At 43.1% G+C, this 17,405-nt stretch overlaps 1 protein-coding gene across 7 annotated transcripts in view; it reads left to right on the top strand.

Annotated features, from left to right (window-relative positions):
* The window catches only part of PTPRM (protein tyrosine phosphatase receptor type M), a 516,027-nt gene that overhangs the window by 459,555 nt on the left and 39,067 nt on the right, over window positions 1–17,405 (top strand). For all 7 annotated transcript variants that reach the window (XM_063299123.1, XM_063299121.1, XM_063299120.1 and 4 more), the window contains one exon: window positions 8,975–9,072. In XM_063299123.1, coding sequence (XP_063155193.1) covers window positions 8,975–9,072 — 98 coding nt within the window. The remainder of the gene's footprint in view (window positions 1–8,974; window positions 9,073–17,405) is intronic.

Genomic DNA, 17,405 nt, shown 5'->3' with positions numbered 1-17,405 from the left:
TATTTCATCTAACATACCAGCTGTGCTTTTTGTTGAGAGATGTTTGGTCTTTGTTGTTCAGATCTTAGTCACCTTCATATAAATCCATATTAATGAGCTCTGCATCAGATTCTCTATGAAGGTGCTTTCATTGGTAGAGGATGCCAGTGACTTAGCAAAGATTGACACAGTATTGAATAGCTATACTGTATTTCATTTGTATTGAAACATCTGGCCTAATTGAAGGTGTCAAATTTTACCTTTAAGGTTGTACATTTTCTGCATTCTGGATAACTCAAGAAGCATCTTGTGCCAAATAAAAATCAGTTAATTTCTGAAAAATATGTTTCTAGTTGATCACCACTTGGACATTGGTTGAAAAACATTGCAAATATTTTGTAAAATTTTAAAGCTTTGCCCATTTCTTTAATTTCTATTTATCTTTCTGCCTTGAATTCATTCTAGAAACTAGGAGGCTGTGAGTTCTAGTCCCGCCTTAGGCATGAAAGCCAGCTGGGTGACCTTGGGCCAGTCACTCTCTCAGCCCAACTCACCTCATAGGGTGGTTGTTGTGGGGAAAATAGGAGGAGGAAGGAGTACTAGGTATGTTCGCTGCCTTGAGTTGTTTATAAAAATAATAAAGGCGGGATAGAAAATAAAAAATAAATTTGAAATATCTTTAGATAGTGAATTCACACTGCATCCCTCCCTTCCTTTTTATTAACAGTACACAAGCCTACACAATATCTTAAGAACAAACATACACACAGAGTAAAACTATCTAAATATATCTTAAAGCAAAAGCTAAAAGGGAAACAAGCATTTGTGTCCACAGAAACTGGATATCTGAAGTCATGAAAACCAGCAAGTAATGTGTGAAGCACGCGATGACACAAACTTTGCAGAACTATTAGAAATGCCAGATATATAAAAGAAGATACGATATACAGATTTCAGACTGCTTGCCTGGAAAAATTACTTAGAAGAACTTAATCCATGTCCCTTATGAATAATCTTTATAAAATGGACAGTGCAAAAGAACATTGTTCATTCTTCAACAGGGGAGATATTGGTATATTCCGTTCTCTGCTGTTTATTAACACTGAGACTGCAGTATTAAATAAAGTTAACATAAAATCCTACAGTATTTTAACACTGTGATATGGGAAAAATAAGTGGTGGCCAATCCTGCATAGAGATCATTGGAGAACAAACATCCGTCCTTTTGTAACTCTGAGTCCCAGATACATTGTCTGTGCACTTGGCATTTTCAAAACCAACATGATAAAAAATCCAAGAGAGGAAACAGAATTGGAGTTTTTCTCCAGGGTTATTTTCCATGGGGATTTTGAATTTGTCTTCTACTATTAAAGCGGCCATAGGGACGCGGTGGCGCTGTGGGTTAAACCGCTGAGCTGCCGATCGGAAGGTCGGCAGTTCGAAACCGCGCGGCGGGGTGAGCTCCCGTTGCTAGTCCCAGCTCCTGCTCACCTAGCAGTTCGAAAACATGCAAATGTGAGTAGATCAATAGGTACCGCTTCGGCGGGAAGGTAACGGCGTTCCGTGTCGTCATGCTGGCCACATGACCCGGAAGTGTCTATGACAACGCCGGCTCCAAGGCTTAGAAACGGAGATGAGCACCGCCCCCTAGAGTCGGACACGACTGGACTTTACGTCAAGGGAAACCTTTACCTTTTATTAAAGCGGCCAAGTTGGCAGCTATGAAGGAAAAGATTAGCCAAAGATTGCTTCTACTGAGACTAGTTCTATTTCCAAGCCTAGGATTGCATTTCATATGTATTTGGCAACATGTCAGATGTAAAGAAGAACCATGGTTCTCTACTGCATGAATGCAGCAACATTCAAACTTTGGTGTTACCCTCAAAGAACAGTTCATAACTTCAATTTAAATAAACCGCAGATTCCCATGATGTTTAAACTCAGGAATTCCCACTTGTTTGAACAATGTTTAGTGAAAACAAAATCAAACAGAGTTAAGACCTCTGCTTTATATTCTAAAAATTAGGTTTTTTTCAAATTCTGTCATGTGCGCCGTTTCAATGTATGTGATGCATCGTAACGTTTCGCATGTCATTAATTGGATGCGTGTTTCATTTGTCTAGGGAGGATGGGAACGATTATATTTTGGCTTTGCTTTGGAATGTGTTTGTGTTATCTACTGCGCTCAAGGTTACTTTCCCAGGCTAGCAACTCTGACGATTGCTAGCACCTGTGCCGGGCGGGGCCGTTACGAGGGAGGCGGGATACGTTTGAAGCAAGGGTTTAAGTTTGTATTTGGCGCGCTTTTGCTCATTCTCAGCTTTCTCTGTATTTGCTTTTAGTACTCTAATAAATCAGATTTCATTTAGCATCCTCTTGTGAGTCTGAGTATTTGGGGCTAGGGCAATCATTACATAAAGCTGAGAAACTCAGTTCCTAACTCCGCTGGCCCCTGTCCAAGGAAGACAAGCGTCTAACTTGTGAGGGAGAGAGCCCGCGATGACCGAACCCGAAATCGTGATGATGGAGGAAGGGGAACCGGACTCGACCGTGAGGCCGTCCGGCCGACCGTCCCAAGGAGGGGAGCTGTCCGCCATCAGAGAGGAGGCGAGCTCCGGGTCGGAGAGCGAAGCCGGGGGGCTGAAAACGGCCCCGGAGACCACCGTGAATTCTCCGGGCGAGCTGCTCACCTGGGATGAGACCCGAGGAGATGCCGCAGCAGCGGGGGGCCCATCCTGGAGGCAGAGATACCCCTTATCCCCCAACGTGGTGCAGGTGCAGCCAACGGAGGGCTCACCCACTCCGGATCGAATCAGAGTGCTGGAGTCGAAAATGGATTCGTTGGAGGCTATTCTGAAACAGCTGAGCTTGGATGTAACCTCGATGCGAGAGCTCCGGGAAGAATCCAGCCAGAGGCATTCAACCCCTTCCTCCCAGGGGCTGACCCCGGAACGGCGACGGGTGGTGCGGAGGCGCGAAGGGGACCAGTCGGTCCAGATGGAAATCGCAGCATCGCCCGGGCGATCGCCCCGGGGCCCCGTGCCGCTCCGAGTCAGGGAAGCACCAGCCGCAGCAGCACCGGTGGTGGGGCGCAGCCCGGCGGGAGGCGGCATGCGAGACTTCCCTGTCAAGTTTGATGGGGACCCGACCAAACTCTCGTTCTTCCTCACGAATGCGAAAGCTTATATGGAGGAATGGGGGGCGGTTTTCCAATCGGAAAAGGCAAGAATCATCACCATTGCCACCAAACTGAAGGGGAGGGCGGCAGACTGGTATGTCCAGATGTGCCAGTCGGAAGCGCCTGAACTGGAAAATCTCGAGGAGTTCCTCTGGGCGTTGAAGCAACACTTCGAGGACCCCTTAGCAAAGGAGAGAGCAAAGCGAGCCCTGAAGGAACTCAAGCAGGGGTCCCGATCAGTGGCCGATTATGCTTTGGAGTTTAAAGCGCTAGCTGGGAAGGTGGATGACTGGTCCCAAGCAACCATTATCGAGCTCTTCAAAGATGGCTTGAATACCGAGGTGCTGCGCTGGTCCCCGGGGAGGGACGACCCATACACGCTGTATGAGTGGATCCTGCTAGCAGGAAGGGCTGAACATGCCCAAGAGGTCTTTGCCCAGCGGAAGACCGCCAAGTCGGGGCGGGAGATGAAGCCCAGCCGCACATCGACCACCGGGGGAAAACCGGGACAACAACCCTGGGACGAGGAGCGTGAGAAGCGGTACGCCAAAGGATTGTGCCTGAGATGTGGTAAGGAGGGGCATCGAGTGGCAGCATGCCCGAAGGCAAAGGTGGAGGAACGGCCCGGAAAACCGCCGGCGAAGTCCCCTGCGTTGCCGAGGAAACAGAAAGCTGCGGTGGCTGAGACCGAGGGAGACGACGTGATGTTCTACGAAATTGAAGGGGAGACCGAAATCCCGCAACCGGCGGGAAACGCCAGCCACCTGCTCTAAAGGGCGCCGCTGGGCAGGTGGTAGAGGAAGGGCGCGAGCCTCCAGCGGTGAGTGGCACTTACCGCATACTCATGGTGAAATTGAAATTGGGTTCCCAAGTCAAGACGGTGGAAGTATGGGCCATGATTGATTCGGGGTGTTCCCGGTGTCTGATGCACCCCGACGTGGTGGCGGCTTTGGAGCTCCCCACTTTTCCCCTACAAAGACCCATCGCATTTACTCAATTGGATGGGTCCATGGCAGGGGGCAAACCGGTCACCCATTTTACAGGGCGGGTAGCCTTGCAACTGGGCAGTCACCAGGAAGGGTTGTCTTTTGTCGTGGCTCCCGTAGGGGGCCCATTGGTGGTGTTGGGGGTACCATGGTTGGTGCAGCAAAACCCCCAAATAAACTGGGTCTACCGGACCATCACATTTAGGGATGGGTTTTATCAAGCGGCAGAGGGGAAGGGTGCCCCAGAGGAGATGGTGGGGGTTGCGGCAGCTGCGACTCCGCCTTACCCGGCCTCTCCTCTGGAGGGCTTGCCGGCCGAGTACAGGATGTTTGCTGATGTATTCGGTGAAAAGGAAGCTGACCAGTTGCCCCCCCATCGAAAGACGGACTGTGCCATAGAACTGCTGCCCAACACTCAATTGCCTAAACCCAAAATTTATTCCATGACGCAAAAGGAACTGACTCTGTTGAGGGAATTTGTGGACAAAAATTTGGCGCGCGGATTCATTGAGCCGGCGAATTCACCCGTGGGGGCGCCGGTTCTTTTCCGCCCAAAAAAGGATGGGACATTGAGACTTTGTACGGATTTCCGCGGATTAAATGCCGTCTCAATTTCCAACAAATATCCCTTGCCATTGATAAAGGACATGTTGTCACATCTGGCCAAAGGCAAGATCTTCTCTAAACTGGATTTAAGAGAAGCCTACTATCGTGTACGAATCAAGGAGGGTGATGAGTGGAAAACTGCATTCAATTGCCCGTTGGGAGCCTTCCAGTATAAGGTGTTGCCGTTTGGGTTGGCTGGGGCCCCTGGGGTATTTATGCAATTAATCAATGAAGTTTTGCATGAACATCTGTTTAAAGGTGTACTGGTGTATTTGGATGATGTATTGATTTATACGGAAACCATGAAAGAGCATGTAGCTCTGGTAAAGAAAGTCTTGTGTAAACTCAGATCTGCTGAATTGTATGCAAAGCTATCCAAATGTGCCTTTCATCAGACCCAAATTGACTACTTGGGGTATAGGATTTCTGATAAAGGTATAGAAATGGACCCTGCCAAGGTGCAGGCTATCATGGACTGGGAGAGTCCCCGTACCCGCAGGCAACTTCAAAGTTTCTTGGGGTTCAGCAACTACTACAGATTATTCATAAGGGGGTTCGCTGAGATTGCCTTGCCCCTAACGGACCTGCTTCGAACAAAAGGGGTGGGAGATACTAGGAGAGTCAAGAATCCCGGAGCGTTGTTGAGGTGGACGCCTGCTTGTCAAACGGCGTTTGAGCGGCTGAAAGCAGCTTTCGTCAAAGAGCCCATTTTACAACACCCTGATCCCTCAAAGCCTTTTGTTGTACAGGCAGATGCCTCCGATTATTCTATTGGCGCATTGTTGATGCAAAAAGACGAGGCAGGATGCCTCAAGCCCTGTGCTTATCTATCCCGCAAGTTCTCTGAAACTGAGAGGCGTTGGCATGTCTGGGAAAAGGAGGCATTTGCAGTGAAAGCTGCATTAGAAGCTTGGCGGCATCTGTTGGAAGGGGCTAATCACCCCTTTGAGGTATGGACTGATCATAAAAACTTGGAGGCACTTAGTACCCCTCGAAAACTGAGCCCTAAACAGGTTCGTTGGGCTCAATTTTTCAATCGATTCAATTTTCAGTTCAAATTTATTCCAGGGAAAAAGAACTTCTTGGCTGATGCCTTGTCAAGGCAACCTCAAGACTCTGGGGCGGCGCCAGATGTGGTAAGCACCCTATGGTCGGCGCCCCAATTGGGCATGCAAGCTGTGACGCGAAGCCAAACGCGCGCGCAACAACCGCCCACCACAAGCGCTGCTCAGCCAAGCCCTTTGTCAATTCCCTCCCAATTGCAACAAAAGTTTTTTGTTGTAAAAAATCATTATATCATTCCGATATAATGATTAATTTTAAATGGTTTATTTCAAGTCAAAAGTGAACATTTCTAACTACTCACATGCAATAAATATGTAAAGGAGATAAAGAGCACCCAATCTCTAAACTTGCACAGATTTCACTGATTTAGGAGGAAAACATTATTCTGGGTTACACTGAAGTTCTGTATAATCCTGCACACATAAGCAAAAAATAGGAATAAACTTGTGTCACCTAAACAAACATAAGTATATGTATAGAAAAGAAAAGTGCAAAAAGCAAAGTGATTTTTTTAAGTAGCACACTGACTTGTGTAGACTACTCAGCAATTAACTTATTGAAATAAATTGTGGCTACTAACAAATATATTGAAGTAAAAATATGCACAATAAATTTCTAATTGAAGTGGCATTGTCTTTAGTTCCTGAATAGACACTTCTGGAATGTGCCTTTTGAAAAAGAAAGATACAAAATCACTCATGATATTAGTTCCAAAAAATAATTGATTAACCAGCTTTCTTAGGATAAAATCCAAAATTCTAATCACGTGCCTGAACTAGATGGAACTAGATCACCAGTTAGAATTGTAGAATGAGAGGTCATGCAAGAAATTCTTTAAAAGGGACTTCTAAATGTATACTGCGAAGAATTTATACACATGGCCAATTTTACATGTATGTATTTTAGGACATTGTGTGAAAGAAAATCAGAATATCAGTGGAGGGTTCCGATAGCATATGTATAATACAAAATAGTTACTCACATATTTCTTAGATGAGCTTGTATAATTTCTATGTAGTCTATGTGTGTGTAGAGACTTAATTGAAACTTACATGCATTGAGCATACGTGAACTGAACCCACCAACATAACAGGGTATTGCCAGAGGTACTATTTCTCCCCAGCTCACTTCCCTCATTAAGATCAACGGCGAATAAAATTGTCAGGCCTGGCATTTAAACAATTTTCTCCATAGTGATTAAAATAATAAACTGTCTCCAAAAATCTGTCACTTTCAGAAAGAGCAATTTGGGAATTGGACTAATTAGATTGATAGTGCAAACTAAGAGAAATATTAAAACTGGAAATACAATCAGTTGAAATTTTTCTTGTGTCAAAAACTTATTTTCTCATGTGAGCCTGATGATGTGGATAAATTACTTGAAGTCTTTGGAACCATACCCTTCCAAGTAATTAAAAATCTTCCAGGGCTAAGTTTACCATCTGGCCCTTAGAGATGGTTAATCAGGGACAGTAAGTTCCCACTACATTTAAGGAAGCTGTAGTTAAACACTTGCTTAAAAATATAGATCTCTAAATTTTGGATGAATATTACCCAGTATGTTATGCATCATTCCTGACTAAGATACTGGAGAAGATTAGCTATCAACTCCAGGAGATGTGGAATGATACTAATTTTTTGGATCCATTCTGATCTGGCTTCTGGTCTGATCTGGGCGCAGAAACAGCCTGGGGTGCTCTCATTACTGAATTAGAATAGAGAATGATTGGGCAGAATCAACATCCTTGCTACATCATTTCAGCATGCTTACATTCAGGCTAGGTTATTATAATACGTATTAAGTGGGGCTGCCTTTAGAGACAGTTAGGAGGCTGCTGCAGAATAAAACTGTTCAACTATTTGCAGAGTTTAGGCAATTAGAAGATATATCAGCTATCCCACATCAGTTGCCAGAAAATTTCTAGGCCCACTTTAGAATGCTTCTGATTACCTTTAAAGCCCTAAATAATTTGTGACTATCTTATTTGAATATCTACCTACACATCTCTGAGAGGGCCAGTCCTGTGGTTGTAATATTACTAGGCTAGAACATAGCAGTGATAAACAAGAGGATGGCTCCATTCTTTTCTGCACAATGGTTATGTGAATCCCTGACTGTTTTTAATTAGATCTTTAAAGGCCTGGGTGCTCTCATCTGCTTTTAAATGAGTGTAATGGGTTTATTTTACAAATTTCAGTTCATAAAATACTAGCACTTTAGTCTATTGTATTTCTGTTGAGAGAGAGAGAGAGACAGAGAGAGAAGGAAATGCCTTTAGGAGTTTTGCCGTACAAGATGGAGAGAATACATTTTTTATCCTCTCAGCCTTGTTAATTAAGGAAAATAACCTCTTCTGTGCTCAGTAGTCAATGCTTCATATTAAGAGGAAACTGCATATAAAACCAAATGACAACAAGGAATTATTAAACATATAGCATCCTAAATCAATCAGCTGCATTTCTCAACTATCCTCAAAGTTAGTGTAATTGAATTTTCTCTGGGTAAGCATGTTGAGATTATCTTCTGAGTGAACAGAAGTGCCACCCCACATGGCCTCCCAGTGTGACTTACTAGACCCATTCATATATAGACCTATTCTACATGCAAATCTTTATTCATGCACACGTGCATTGATTTTTAGACAGAAGATACACATGGGGAGACCATATGCAGCAGACTCTTCCCCCCACCCAAAGTACACCTCTTTAAAAGCCTTCACTAGGACCAAATGAGGCTTTAAAAATGTGATTGCAGAATCAATGAGATGACTTTTCAATGGGGAGTTATAATGTTTAGAGAAGGGATGATTAGCTGATTCTTCAAGCAACAGCTCTCAAAAATATCCCTCCATGTGCCAATTAGACTCCATTGGCACCAAAGAGGGCTTTTGAAGAGTTGATTGCAATGCAGGAAAGGAAAAAGCTCTTATGTCTAATTTCTTGCTGATTAGTGAGAAAAACTTTTTTCCTATCTTAGAAGGACAGACAGAGCTTGAAGAAAGAAGCTGGGTGGTCCACATGGAAAACTGGAGGCTTCCTATGCCTGCTGAAAGCTACTTTATCAGTTTCAGTTTTTAAAAAAATGTTTCTAACAATTTGAAAGTACAGTGTTCCACTTTTCAAATATGCTGAAAATGATCTCTGGATTTATTTGTTTCAGGACCAATGCAAGAGACTATATATGATTTCTGGAGAATGGTCTGGCATGAAAATACAGCAAGTATAGTCATGGTGACAAATCTTGTGGAAGTGGGAAGGGTAAGAATATTTTAGGCACTGTATATTTGCAACAACAATGAATAATGTGATTACCATAAATAGGTTTCTATAATGATGTATTCTATGTTTTTAAAAAATCTTCCCAATGATCATATAATTAATTTACTTCAGGAGTGAGGAAAATGTGTACCTCCAAATATTGCTGATGATTATTCCCAGAATTCCCCATCATTGGCCATGAAGGTGAGGCAACTGAGATTTGTAGTACAGCAACATCTGAAGGGATACAAATTCCACATCTACGATTTACGTACAACTAGTCCTCTCTTAATGACCACAATTGGGACCGGAATTTCGGTTGCTAAGTGATGCAGTCGTTGAGTGAATCCAACCCAATTTTACAACCATTTTTGTGGCAGCTGATACACGAATCATATGGTCGTTAAGCGGATCACACAGTTCCCCATTGATTTTGCTTGCTGGAAGCCGGCTGGGAAAGTCAAAAATAGTGATCACATGACCACAGGATGCTGAGATGGTCATAAATGCAGACCAGTTGCCAAGTGCCCGAATCACAATCGCATGACCACAGGAATGCTGCAATGATTGTAAGTGCGAGGACTGGCTGTAAGTCGGCTTCAGTTCATTTTATTGAGACAACAGTTGTTGGGTTTCAACTTGCAGAAGAAGAGGAATAGAGAACCATAGAAAAAAAGAATTTAATAGTTTGAATCCTTGCACTTTTACTTTAGGTCTCTGATTCACTGCTCTTTTTAGGAACATAGGAAAACAGATCCAATTGGTTTGGCTAGTCAGAGAGAGTTCTGCTGCTGGGAAATACTAGCAATATTAGAAAAAAAGATAAGTTTACCCTGGTGGAATGTTGATGAGATTAGGCACATGTCTCCAGTCTTCCATGGGATGTTGTGGTTTCTGCCTAGGTTTTGTTGTTACCTTGTTGATCTGTCCTGATCAGTTTATAGTAGACAATTGCATGGAACTTACTCCCTGATGTTTCTAGTCAGTTTCATCCTGCCTGTCTGTTTTAAGGTAAGCAAGGAGCAAAGGTTTCTTTTTAGCTTCCGAGGAACTTCAGGGGTAGAAAGGAAATCTTTTCATTTATAAAAGAAGCTCCAGGGGTAGGGAGAAAACCAATTTGAGACACTGATTATATAAGGCTTCAGGTCACAAAGTGGAATTCTCAGAAGTGTACAGAAATAAATCAAATAATAATTTTTCCTTATTATTTCAGCCATAACACTACATTCTTGTGATATGATTACTCAGGATTTGACACTTGGCACCATTAATGTACTCAAACAAACATAGTGGTACAGTTAAAGGATCAGATAATTTTCAGGAAGATTGAATTTTCATCCAGAAGCAAATTATATGAGACGTTATTTAATCTCTTCATTCTTTTTTTTCCTAAAAAAGATTGGGTGGGAAAACATACACTATAATTGGAGGCACATTGAGAGGGATTTGAGGTAGGCAGAGTGGATTAATCCACATATTTTACTTTTGTCTAAACTGTTTTTTTAAACCTAACTCTCAGATCAAAATCTTAGTGAATCTTGATTTCATTAATAATTATTAATAACAATTATTAAATGAGATTCTGCCTTTTAGAGCACATGGCTGGTCATTCAGTTTACCTTACATTATGTATTGCTATAAGGAGAAATAAATTGAGTAAGATCTATGTCAGCTACTGCAATTCCTAGGAAAAAAGAGATAAAACTTAGTTGAGTTTTTAAAGAAGCACACATTACCCAAAGGACAAGATGCAGGTCAAGGTATACCATATTTGAAGGAAAACCTATTTTCCAATGGTATGTTTCATTCTCAGATATTTGGAGGGCTACATAAATTCACCTGAGCTTGTTCCAACATCTAGAAAAAGAAGAAAGCCCACTTCAAATAAAGTAAAAAAAAAGATTCCTTTGTTCCCTTGTGGCTTCAAAAACACTAAGTGCATGTAATAAGATGGGGAATGGAAACCATCTTGAGATTCCTGTCTAATAATTAATGTGTGAGAGATATAACTGCTATTTATGATAACCAGATTGCTTAGCATTACTTAGTGAAGCTATGTTTAGCTTCTTTAGTTATTGAAATAAGAGATGCAATGCATGCATGTTAGAAGTATGTTAGATTATGTTCATCTTATTTTCAAAAGACAGTGAAAAAATGACTTATTTTAAATGATTAATTAGGCATGGGTCACTAAAACACTTGTGATACATGTTTTTAATATCTTAGCAACAGAGGAGTTTATAATTTCCCCTGAAAAAATGGATCCATGGTCTTTAGAGTGATCAATTAATTGCTCAATAATATAAGTATTCATGTCATTTTCAGCTTCCTTTATTATAAATTCAAGTTACATTCTGTGTTTAGAAGTGGATATTGCTCATGGCTTATTGTGAGTTTAAATCCTACTGCTTAGACATCTAACTGCCTGAACCTACTCACAAATCAAGGTATAGGACCATATTTTGAGACAAAGCAGTACGATTTGTGAGTATAATTAAGAGCTGCTACAGAAGCACGAAGATGCAACTACTTGGAGTGGCAAAAATAGTCTAATTCCCAGTAAATCAATACATTAACTTTCCCTCTTAATACAGAAAATTAAAACAAATTTATTGCTATGAAACAGTCCATATTTATTGCATCTGTTTGATAGCCATATTCCAAAAATGGAAAATATTTAATTGTTACTCATTTCTTTATTACATTTGTAATACAGCCAGAATCTGCAAACAGCAATAAAATATCAACCAACTATACAGCGTTTAAACACCCAGAGTAAGAAAAGTGTAAGGCACAGCAATTTAAAAAAAAGACAGTGTCATCCCAAACTGTCCCTTAGCACTCTCCAGAAGAGCTCCATTTGAACCAACTTCCAGAAAATGTTTTTTTTAAAAGAAGTTGTTAAAAAGAAATTAAAGAAGAAAAGCTAGCCTAATTTCTGGAGGGACGCTAGTCCATAAAATGAGTGCTAAAATTGAAAAGCAACACCTCTAGGTCTCCACCACATTCACCTAATGGAAGTAAGGAACCACAAGTAGCTTCTCAGACAAGTCAACACTGGCTGGAGAAGGGAGTTGTCCAAGTACCTTGGCACCAAGCTATTTTGAGAGATAGCTGAATAAAGAGCTTTAGTAAAGCAATCAGTTTAGTAGAACACAATGGGTCACAGAAAACACTGTGGAATTTGTATCTCTACCAAAGTAATCTGATTTTGCTTCATTATGATGTTTATTCTGGGTTCATTCCACAATGAAATTTACATTGATTTATTTTTAAATAATATTTTAAACAAAGGTAAAATGATTTATCTTTTCAAAATCAACACTATCCTGTATGTATTTTCTCATTATAGTGCTACAGGTCATTTGTTTCCATCTTTGAGTAGTATTATTGCAGACATCAAATATCTTGACCTAATATTGTAGCATCAACTTTCCAAAACATCTTAATACCCTGAAAAATGAATCAAGGAGTCATCTACCTTTCCCCAACTTGATGCCCTGGAGATATGTTAGGACTGTAGCTCCCAGAATTTTCTAGCCACTTAGCTGGAAATCCTGCCAATATTTGTCCCAATATATATGGTGAGCACCAGATTCAGTGAGATTCATTGTGTGGTATGAAACTTTAACCTTGCTGCAGGATTTTCTCCTGTGTAACCAACACTCCAACATATTAGAATTAATTGAAAGTAACACTGTTTTTTTCAAGCCAGACCATGCAGCTATTTAGAAATACTATGACTGTCTCTTTTTTTTTCCAAATTATTCAAAAACAAGTATGAATCAGAATCACACAAGATAGAGGATTAATACCTTCCAATGTGGAATCCCAGTTCAGATTGGATCCCTTACCCTGTCAAGATTTTGAAAATAGAATCCATTTATTCCAGATTAGATCCAGTACAGTATATCATGAACCAATGCAAGCTATCATACTTTGTTTTTATTTAAAAGACATGTACAGCTGCCCATCTCAGCAAACTGTAACTCTAGAGAGCTAACAACAGTTCGTCTTATAGTGTTATCCACAGTAATATTCTTGTTTAGCTAGGGTGAAGCATGACTAGCCTGGTCCAAAACCGATATTTCACATCCATGTATTATCTCTTGCAAATGTTATTTATCACACAAGAAAGAGTAGGCTAGAACCTCTTTCTTAACTGATAGTCAAGGAGCTTACACAATATCAGTGCTATATCTTTCCCTCCCCAATATCACTTTAGTGATGATCCAGTAATACCCAGTTTGAGACAGTGCATTCTGTGTCTGCAAATAGCAAAAGTACAAGCAATTACCACGGAATTATATTCTGCAAACCCAATTTTGTTACCTTTCACGTGGAAATGTACACAGTGTTCAGCCATGTTTATATCCAAATAAGTACAAAAAGGAATGCATCCTATTAAAACGATGTATTTTCATAAATCAGACTGAAACTCAAAAGTCTGGTAAAAGTTGTTGGTTTATTTGTTCATTCCATGGAAGTATGGAGCCCATGAAAAGGTTATACTGTTTGTAGCTTTTGGAATACATTTGCTTGGCTTTTGTTTTATTATAGCTTTAGCTGTTTTAATTGTATTTTAATGGTTTTGTTTTTTTAATTGTTTTGATTGTTTGTGTTTCGTTATTTTAATTGTGTGCCACCCAGAGTCACATATTTAAGATGGGTGGCTATATTAATTTAATAAATAAATAAATAAATCCAATTTCTATGGCCACCCACTCAGCATATGACTCTGGGCAGTGAATGGCAAAAGAAAAACAATAATAAAAATGTCAACATACACTGAAACACATCATATCTGGGGCAGCACACATACCCACATCAATAGCCCACATCAAGGAGAAGCGGCCCTTGATTAGCTGGAGGTGCTGAGTGCTGAATATTGCAGAAGTGCCTCAGCATTAAGGGGCCCTTATTGGTGGATTGTAGGTTATGCGCAAGGTGGGGGGGGCGTTGTGGACCTGGGCATGACCCTGATGGACAGGGGAGTGGGCAGGGCTCTGAAGGGATGAGGGCAGGCTATAACATCTCAGTAGTGACGGGTAGAGGGAGAAATGGCAGGAGATGGGGGGCAAGGGGTTTACGAGGAATGGGCCACAGGTATATTGTTCCTATGGCACGTTCCAGCCCCTCAAACTCACTCCTGGGCTCTGGATGGCAGACTTTCAAGGCCCTGGGCTGTCAGCTGCTGATGCTGAACACCAGGTCAGTATGTAATAAGGCCACGTTCATCCATGATTTGATCATGGATGAGAAAGCTGACCTGGCATGTATTACAGAGACCTGGCTGGGAGAGGAAGAGGGAGTCCCCCTTTCTGAGATGAGCCCAGCTGGTTTCCAGGTGCGGCACCAGCCAAGACCCCATTGCAGGGGCAGTGGGGTGGCGATGGTCATCCAAGATACTTGGGAGGCATTCAGGGGCACTGCTCCTCAGATTGCCAGGTGCAAGAACCTGTTTATTAAGTTGGTCACTAAGGATGAATTGGGACTGTTGCCATTGTACCAGCCTCCCTGCTGCATAGCAACCTCCCTGCCTGAGCTTCTTGACTCCATGGCTGGGTTGGTGGTAGAGTTCCCCAGGCTTATGGTCTTGGGGGACTTCAACTTGCCTTCTCTGGGTGCAGGGTCAGAGGTAGCTCAGGAGTTCACGGCCACCATGACAGCCATGAGCCAGTCCCAAGTCATCCAGGGTTGGACACATAATAATAGTCATTCACCTGATCTGGTTTTTCTGTCAGAGCAGTGACAGCATGTACTGGAATTGGGAGAGATCCTGGTTTCTCCCCTGTCATGGTCAGATCACTTCCTGGTGAGCCTCCAATTCTCTGGTGCCATCCCTATTAAATCGGCCTGTCCCAGGCAACTGATAGACCCATTTGGGTTTCAGAGGGAACTTGGGGTTGTTCCAGAAAGTCTGCTGCACGGTCCAACCAAAGCCTTGGTGGCCTCATGGAATAAGAGAGCGGACATGGCTTAGGATCGGATCGCGCCTGAGCGGCCTCTCCATGCCGATGGCTCCTGTACTCCCCATGGTATACGGAAGAGCTGAGGAAACTTAAGAGGGCTAAGAGACACCTAGAGAGGACAATCAAACATGAGCTAGAGCTGCTATTAGAGCCTACCTTGTGGCAGTAAGGGCAGCGAAACATGGTTATTTCTCCACTCTTATTGCATCCGCAGACTGTCACCTGGAAGCCCTATTTCAGGTGACCTGGTCCCTCCTTGGAGGGAGTAATACCAGGTTTCACCTACAGGGTAACTGTGAGAAATATGCTGCGCATCTGGCGGATAAAGTCACTCACATTCGCTCTACTCTGGACTCCAGCTTTACGGCAGCACCAGTGGAGGCTATGGGGGCTAAGTCTTCCATAGTTATCTGGTGGGAGTTTGATCCTGTTGCACCTGAGGAAGTGGACAGGGCCCTTGCAGCTACTAGCTCAGCCACCTTTTAGATCTGTGTCCCTCCTGGCTGGTTAAGGCTGCACAGGAGTGGAGGCATGATTGGGTCTGGGCCATGGTTAATAATTCCTTGAGGGAGGGGGTGGTTCCGTTGGTTCTTAAGGAGGCGGTGGTGTGCCCTCTCCTCAAGGAGCCATCACTCGACCCAACCAGTCTGGACAGTTTTCATCCAGTCTCCAACCTCCCCGTTTTAGGGAAGGTTGTGGAGAGAGTGGTTGTGTGGTAGCTGCAGAGGACCTTGGATGAAGCGGATTATCTGGATCTTTTTCAGTTAGGGTTCAGGCCGGGTTACGGGACTGAGACAGCATTGATCACACTCTTAGATGACCTCTGGCAGGAGCAGGATTGGGGCAGTGCGACCATCCTCACTCTTCTTGACTTTTCAGCAGTCTTCAATACCATTGACCATGGTATCCTTCTGGACCGGCTTCGGGGTTGGGCAGCACAGTGTTGCACTGGTTCTCCTTCCTCCAGGGTCAGTTCGGTCGGTGTTGATGGGGGGAAGAGATCCAGCCTGTGTCCACTACTTTGTGAGGTGCCTCAGGGCTCAGTTCTCTCCCCTGTCCGATTTAATACCTACAGTACATGAGGCCGCTGGGGGAGGTGATATGACAGTTTGGGGTAAGATACCATCAATATGCTGATGATACTCAGCTTTATATCTCTACCCCAGACTGTCTGAGTGATGCCGTGAATGTCCTGTCCCAGTGCCTGGAGGCTGTAAGGGCCTGGATGGGGTGCAATGGGCTTCGACTCAACCCAAGCAAGACTGAGTGGCTTTGGCTATGTGGGACTCCTGGTGGTGACAAGGTTTTTCCATCATTGGTCCTGGATGGGGTGGCACTGCCCCAGATAGACCCAGTGCGCAGTCTGAGGGTCCTCGTAGACTCACAGTTCCTGCTTGAAGAGCAGGTGGCAGCCGTCGCTAGGAGGGCCTTTACATATCTTCGGGTTGTGCGCCAATTGCACACGTTCCTGAACCAAGAGGCTTTGCTCACAGTCACTCATGCCCTCATGACCTCCCATCTGGATTACTGCAATGTGCTCTACATGGGGCTACCTTTGAAAAGCATTCAGAAGCTCCAACTGGTACAGAATGTGGCTGCACAGGTAGTAAATGGTGTCAGATATTCAACACATGTAACACCACTACTACGTGAGCTGCATTGATTGCCGGTGTGCTTCCAGGTGCAGTTCAAGCTGTTGGTTGTCACCTTTAAAGCCCTTCATGGCTTGGGACTGGGTTAACTAAGGGACCGTCTTCTCCCAGTTGTTTCTACCCATCCAATTCGGTCTGGTAGGTTAGGCATGCTACGGGTCCCGTCAGCCAAGGACTGTCAGTTGGCAGGGACTAGAAGGTGTGCCTTTTCAGCCATAGCGCCTGCCCTCTGGAATATTCTCCCTTCAGAGATCAGGATGTCCCTGACTCTGCTGGCCTTCCGTAAGGCCGTGAAGACCTGGTTATGTGCCTGGGCCTGGGACCCCAAGTGTGTTAAGGGCCTCGTTTCTTGGCTATATTAACATCCATGCATCATTTACTTGGCGACCATATATATTTATCTTGTACTTTTAATTGTTTTTAAATATTTTAACTGTTTTATGGTTTTTATGATTGTAAGTTGCTTGGTCACTTGATGAGATGGGCGGCTATGGGAATTAAATAAATAAATAAACAAACCCCTTAAAAACAGGCTCACCTAGCTCCCTGTGCCTGTCGGAAAATCTGAGTTTTTAACATACAACAAAAAGCCATCTGAACCTCAGTAGGGGTATGCTGTTCCACAGGGCAGGTGCAGTGACAGAGACGTTGACTTTTCACTGAGAAAATGATCTCCATTTATATATTTATTTCCCAGGTTATTTTGTTA

Source organism: Candoia aspera, chromosome 3 (genome assembly GCF_035149785.1).
Source record: "Candoia aspera isolate rCanAsp1 chromosome 3, rCanAsp1.hap2, whole genome shotgun sequence".
NCBI lineage: Eukaryota > Metazoa > Chordata > Lepidosauria > Squamata > Boidae > Candoia > Candoia aspera.
Note: the sequence above shows the minus strand (reverse complement) of the source record. Positions and strands in the feature narration are given on the sequence as shown.